This window comes from Apaloderma vittatum, unplaced genomic scaffold, assembly GCF_000703405.1.
Source record: "Apaloderma vittatum isolate BGI_N311 unplaced genomic scaffold, ASM70340v1 scaffold3732, whole genome shotgun sequence".
Classification (NCBI taxonomy): Eukaryota; Metazoa; Chordata; class Aves; order Trogoniformes; family Trogonidae; genus Apaloderma; species Apaloderma vittatum.
In genome coordinates this window covers 27,215-34,326 of record NW_009705081.1, presented here as the reverse complement: position 1 = coordinate 34,326, position 7,112 = coordinate 27,215, and the positions used below count along the sequence as shown (strand labels likewise).

The 7,112-nt window shown below is 36.7% G+C and overlaps 1 protein-coding gene across 1 annotated transcript; it reads left to right on the top strand.

Moving 5' to 3' along the window:
* The first annotated feature begins 567 nt into the window (after nucleotides 1-567).
* On the top strand, nucleotides 568-6,250 carry RSPO2 (R-spondin 2). Its single transcript, XM_009865248.1, has 3 exons — nucleotides 568-676; nucleotides 4,847-4,990; nucleotides 5,994-6,250. Exons 1-3 carry the CDS (start codon nucleotides 568-570, stop codon nucleotides 6,248-6,250), a joined length of 510 nt encoding a protein of 169 aa, XP_009863550.1.
* The last annotated feature ends 862 nt before the right edge of the window (nucleotides 6,251-7,112 follow it).

The window sequence follows — 7,112 nt, the reverse complement described above, 5'->3', positions numbered from 1 at the left end:
CTGGCGGGGGGGCTGGACTAGATGATCTTTTCAGTCCTTTCCAACCCCTAACGTTCTGTGATTCTGTAAGGATCACCAGCCCTGGATCCAGCAACGACCATGGCACTGGCAGCAATCTTAGAGTGGGTGAAGAGCGCACAACCGCCCAGGGTTCTTACCTTTTATACAGTTAAGTTCCTGCAACATACTGGGAACGAGTCTGGGGGATGATGGGGACTTCTGAGGGGGGTTTTCTCCTCCCTCTCCTGGCGTCTTGCAGCCACAGCTCCAAGCCCTGCCTGCCCCCACACCCTGGGCAGTAGGCTGAGTGATCCCCACACCAACACGACAGGCACCAGGCAGGTGGCTGCGAACTGTTCAGGTTCCAGGCTGTTTGAGATGTTCATTTAGCAGTCCCTCACAGTGGCTTTCAAGTGCAAGAATGTAAACAAATATATGACTTTCTGACTTTTCCAAAATAGAATCACTGGAAAGAAAATATGAGATTGTGCTGGAAGAGTTGTGCTAAGAGTGTTATATGTCAGAGGTCCTGGCCATATGAATGGAGGGCCAGTAGTGACTAGCTAAATGGGAACAGCAGCAATGAAGCGCTCTTTACTTCTTCACTCTCAGGTTCTGAAGATTAGGTTTCCAGCTCTGTCATTGTTGCCCTGCGAGTGTGGTAGGCCTGCCAAAGGTACGTGATTGCTCTTTGGAGTTCTTCTGCAGGACTGAATTTATCAGCTCTGTCTTCCCTCACTACCAATCTTATCTTTCCCTGTGCGCCCAGAGCTTCCACTTCGAGGCTTCTCCTCCTTGTTGCTTCTAAAATCTCCAAGGCAGTTACCCTTATCTATATGGAAGCCTCTAGTGGGAACCATTTTCTCTTTATTTTTAAAGAAGAAAAGAAAAGAGGCATTTCTGAAGAATACTGTCATTTGTGCATTATCTATTTCCTTCCTCTAGAGATCTCCTTGAGTTGAAATTCTTAGCTGAGTTTAGCTCACGTTTTTGGTCTTGTTTCCTTTGGTGGTGGGTATTTTTGGTGTTGTAAACTTGTAGATAATCTTTTAAGTGAAATAAAAAGAATACTGTAGCACATAGTTTAGCTACTGAAATTATACACTATATGAAACCACTGAACTGGTGAGAAAAATAATTGAATCTATGGCTAGTAAACTGAAGTAATAAAATTGCTTGTGACAAAACCCTTCTCCAGATAAAAGAATCTCTTGTCTTGTTCCAGGTTATTATAATTATATCAGTAAGATAACTACTTAATTTAAAGGGTATTTAAAAGGTTTTATGTACGATTTTTTTCAAAGTAAGAAAGATTTTACATCCCTTCTCCAGAGTTAGGCATAAGGTGCCAAGATCAGAAAGTTTTAAGGGTTGAAAACTGTGGCAATCAGAAGAAAGCAGTTCAGGTTACTAACTTTAAATAATATTTCCTTGGGTATTATTATATTATTTTGTGTAAAGAATAAAACAATTTACTAAAATGCTGGTCTTATTATTATTTAATACTGTATCAAATAGCTCTTCTGTAGATTGCAGACTAGATTATTAATTTATTACACAATTTATGATTTACATAATAGAATGCAAAAAATTCCGGGAATCTGCAATATACTTTCATTAAGACTTATGTTTAATAAAGTTTACACAGATCATGATGCTGATTAACAAAAAGAAACAAAAAAATTCAACTCAGTTATATTCATAATGGATACTAACTTTCTTTAAAAGTCCGTCTAAAAATGTGAATAGATTCTTCATCTCTCCATGTTGGTATGTCTAGCTGTAAAAGCAAAAGAATTCATTTATTCTATGTTACTAATCACAGTCACAGTTAAAATAATCTATTAATAGCATTTTCATAAAAAAAAAAGGTCCCAAAAGCATTCAAACCATGTATTAAGATGAAGCTAGGCACCAAAACAAACTCCCAAGAAAAATAATAAAAATAACAAACTGATGTGAACGTTTGTGATTGAAAATAGCCTTTTAGGAAGTAGCTTTTCAAACTTTTGGACTACTACTCTTTTTTTAGCTCTTTAGTTTAATTTATTTAAATAAGAAAAAAATCCATGCAAGGCTTAGCTGCATCAGCACCTTCATGACTTGAAACTAAGTGTATGGAGGATGTTAAAAAGGAGTTGTTGTCACTCCCAATTGATCTTCAGCGACAGTGTGGTCTATTACTGAGTTAAATTGTCATTATGACTAACACCCACTAACCTCAAGCATTGTGCTGAATATCGCTCTGGTGAATTAATGTTGTAATTTCAGAATTCTTAAAGTATTCCTAATATTCTTTGAGTATTGTCCCCTACATTGCATCTGATGCAGATAAAATAATGGGCATTTCATGCTTGGAGTAATTTCTCTTTGTAGGAAAAAAATGAAAAGAAACAGCCTTGGCAGAAATCTCTATGCAGCCTTCACCCAGGAAGCCACTACTAATGCTTCCAAAATATAATTAACATGACAAGCGCTCTACAGAAGAAAACTGCATAGAAGGCAAAGCAAAAAAATATGAAAAGGGTGGGAATTTTGATGTATGATCAAGAAACTGAAAGAAGATTGATTTATTTGTTTAATGTTTAAATATGGAGTATTCACATATGTACTGTTAAATAGTGATACTTTTATGGCGGGCATCCCCAGCTCAAGGTGAGGCAGCTTTTGCCTGCTAAGCATTTTTACATGTTATCAAAAGGCAAGTGGTGCCGAAAGCTTTTCATTAAATCCCTCTTCCACCCCCCAAACTTCAAATGGAGTAAACTTTAAACATGTTACTCCCCAGCGTGTTTTGAAACCAACAGTTAAAACATTATTTCAAAAATATACTTGCGTCACTTGGATGTGAGGGAGGGTCACAGGATGCTAATTTTTCTTTTAATGTTCTGTTCTGCACCTCATCATTGGACTACGTGATTTGGAAAAAACCTTGATGTCTTTTCAAACTGTATTGTGTGGGTGGGCAATAGACAAATGTTTTTTTCTGTATATTTAAACACGCTAGCTGTTCCATTCAAGCATTGCAATTAAGAAAATATTTGCAGTACATCTTGAGTGTAACAAACCAGATTTGCAATTAACTATTGCGGTACATCACCAGGGCAACTCACTTCATCCTTTTCCTTGCAGACACATTCACCTTCTTGCAGACTCATTCACGTGATTTTGCAGAGTCGTTCGGCAGGCATTGGTCTCCTGTTCTTTGGAGGATTGTCTCAACCCCGATGAAAAAGAAACTATCATTCTTGGGAATTTCCTATAAACTAAACTGGGGATAAAAGGCTCAACTTGTACTGCTTATGTGAATGCAAGTTCTAAAAGTCCCTTTGAGAGATGCTGGACACTGGGGTTGGTCACATGCAGGTTATGTGTGGCTGTGTCTAAATAGAGCCCTCAGGGCTTCCCTTTGGCAGTGCAAGACTTCCAACTGATGTTCACATTTCTTCTAACCAAAGCAAAGTGTACCAGCATTTGAAATCCTTGGGTTTTTTTAAGCTTTTTCATGCAATCCGCCTAATTTATTGTCCAATGCCACAAGAAATCTGATCTAAAAAGCCTCGGATTTCCCTAATTGCTAACAAAGAGTCATTTTCCACCACCACCCAGTTGAAGTGTTATGGTATGACCTATCTTGGCCTGATGAAGTTCAAGAATAAATACTAAAATCTGTCTTACAAAGATTGGCTAAATTGGAATTGTTGTTAGGGGATATTTACCAATAGCTATTTTAGAAGTCCTTGCAGTTTGTGATTTTTCTCTTTAGAAAACATGAAGAATAAATGAATGACGTGAGTGTCCAAATAGGTCAGTATATTGTTGCATAATGTGAATAATAACTGCTTCCTGCTGTGACTTCAGATGGCTGAAGAGAGGATACAGTTAATATAGTTTATATAAATTAAATATGTTGACTGAAGGATTAGATTTTTTTTTTAAACGTAATTTTAAAATGTTCATTACTGTTCCAAATATAATGACTTTTACTTTTTAATCTTTGGAACATTTTTCCCTGGCATTTTTTGTAGGTATGTATGACTGACTTTCATAAACCTCAATGTAAGTATTTCAGCTTTTCAGGTGTACATATGATTGTTGATATCTAGTTCATGTTGATATGCTGTGTTTTAACATCGAATAGGATGTTTCTGAACAGTCTGTTTCTGAGTCTGTAATCTTGTGCAGATGATATTTCTCTTGCATTTTCAGAGAAATTCAGTATTTCAAAAGGAAATATTTCTTCTTTTTTGCTATTTATTATAGCTTTATGTCTTTTAGTCATTTAATAATAGTTATTATTTATGGATTAATTGCCTTAGTAATAGAGAGAAGTTATATGCAGAAAAACAGACTTTTTGCATGGTAGCACATGCATATATGTTGATACAAACATCAGATATAATACATGATGGCATTAATTCAGCTATTTCTAGGGTCAAGTCATGGGAATAAAAGGAACTTGCTTTAAATGACAAGAAATAAACTGAAGACAGTGCATATAGTACTTGCATACTTCCCAAAATAATCTGTTGCATTTAAGTTTCCTCAAAATTACTTATACAGAAAATTAATTTACATTGAATATTTTTCCTCAAAAAAAAAAGGATAATTAACTCAAATATGACTTAACTGGAGGTTTTATCTATAGTTTTGGTTATATTTTCTAAAGGATTAAAAGGAAGCATGGGAAAATGTAGTAACTGATTAACTGTAATTTCTCTTATAGAGCAGATAGATTTCAGGATGACAGCATTCCTCATTATAGCTCTTCTGGTTTTGTTATTTTGTTGTTTAGTCTTACTGTAACTTAGCTGTATCATTGTTCCTTGTGATCCTTTTGATTCAGGATGCAGAATAGAAAACTGCGACTCCTGCTTTAGCAGAGACTTTTGTACCAAATGCAAAACTGGCTTTTACTCGCACAGAGGCCGCTGCTTCCGAGGATGCCCCCCTGGATTTGCAGCCTTGGAAGAGCTTATGGAGTGTGTGGGTGAGTCTTGTAGCATAACAAAGTTCCTGAAGCAGCTCTTTTGCCAGGTGGCAAGGTTCAAATATGGCATTATTTTTAAGCTGATGCTTACAATTTCCTGTCAAGAAATATTCACAAATTAATTATGTCTGGATATTTTTACCCATAACACTACTACTGCTACTACTAATGTTTTCCAAAGTTTTGAAAAACGTTGCATTATTGGGAATGCCACTCTTGTTCTGCATCAGAAAGTTCTGTCCTCTTAACTGTAAATCACCTTGTATGAAGATTTATACCTCAGAATTTGTAAGATTTCAGGAAGGCCAGTTTTTGCATTCAGACTGTAGTCAGTGATGTACTTGGTGGGTTCTACCGACTCATTTTGCCCCTTGCCATGGGCAGAACCCAGGGGCAGGGCAGATTGAACTCCTGTAGCATATGGGCTTCAAATTCACTTTTAGTTTCTCTGCAGCTCCCCAGTGCTTTCCAGTAGCAAATATAAACCACCAAATAGGTGGTTTTAGTAGAAATTTACTTTATAACTCTGAGCCAGCGTTGGCAGTTCTCCCTCTGTTTCTCAAGTCTCATAATTTGGTGTTTTATCTTGAAGCCTGGGAATATTGTCAGAACAGACTCTTCCTTCCCTTGCATTTCATGATGGAGAGGACCTGGAAATGTGAACTCTTGAGCTTTGCAACTCCAGGTGACAACCAAATAGGATTTAATTATTAAGAAGAAAAAATTTAAATCAATCTCATGATTATAGGAAAAATTTTGAATATTTAGGACTGACATGATATCTATAAATAGAGATTGGTAATCTGATGGTTTTATGCACAGATTGATACTGGCCCAAAAGATTCTTTCAGGTTTCGTAAGAGATTTTGATTTTATTTCTAAGTTTTTGCCTGTTAATAGTAAAACTTTCAAGTGGTACTTTCTAATAGTGCATTCTAATTATTAAAGAAAAAAAAAGAAACCAAAGAAAATTGCTCACTTTTGTTTTCTTTTGCTTTATCAGAAGGCTGTGAAGTGGGTCAGTGGAGTGAGTGGGGAACTTGCAGCAGAAATAACAAAACATGTGGATTTAAGTGGGGCCTTGAAACGAGAACAAGACAAATTGTGAAGAAACCAGCGAAAGACACGATACCGTGCCCAACCATTGCAGAATCCAGACGGTGTAAAATGGCCATGAGGCATTGTCCAGGAGGTAAGTGTAGTCCATGCCACAAAAATCTTGATGAGTTTTCTTTAACTGAAATGCTATTTCTAACTTGAAAAAAAGAGCTATTTCATCCCGGCTGAAGGGGAAATCCTGTATTTGCTCTGCCAGCCCAGGCTGAAAGGCAGAAGTACTGCGGCAGTCCTAATTCATGCAGCAAGATTCCAGGGAAAGGCTCAGCATGGGGATGATAAGTCTCTCAGAAAACTGTGAAATGGTCTTTTACCTGGGGTTTTACTGAGGCTTTTTCAAAGAGATGCCTTCTAGAAGAACCGTAACAGGTTGAAGTTTGAGCTTCACCTTGAAAATGATAATGAATATCTAATAGTAGAATATCTAATTGCTCTGTGTATGGAAAGAAATATTATGATTCTAAACCTCTTTGCAGGCAGCATCCCAGTGCTGGTGTGATGGGTATTTAAACTAAATTAATTTACTTATACATGGCATTGTTACATGGAATGTGTTACTTGCTCTGAGTGTTGTAGATCAGGGCCAAACTATGATAGATGTAATAGAAGCAGAATAGTGATAGATATTAAGCTTTTCAACATGAGACCAGCTTATGGCTATTACCACAAGTAGATAAAAGAAATTAAACAAATTGCTTTATCATGGTGTTCTAAGACTTACATAGTGATACTGATTTGAAAAAGGAAATGGAGTTTCAAATTTGTGTTCAGTTTTGTAGACCCCAAAATGGAGATACATCACTGGTAGAGAGGAGTTTTTGTTATCTTTTAAACTGAAATGATTGACCTTTCACTTGAGTGTGAATATTTAGAGTTTTCAGATTTTGTAGGAAAGGTGGGCGATCAACAGGTGATAAAGATGCTGTTACTTTTGTAATCAGGCTTTAATAAAAGTTCAGGCTTCATGGTACTTCAAGTGATCTCTAGTTCAATGTTGTGCTGCGAG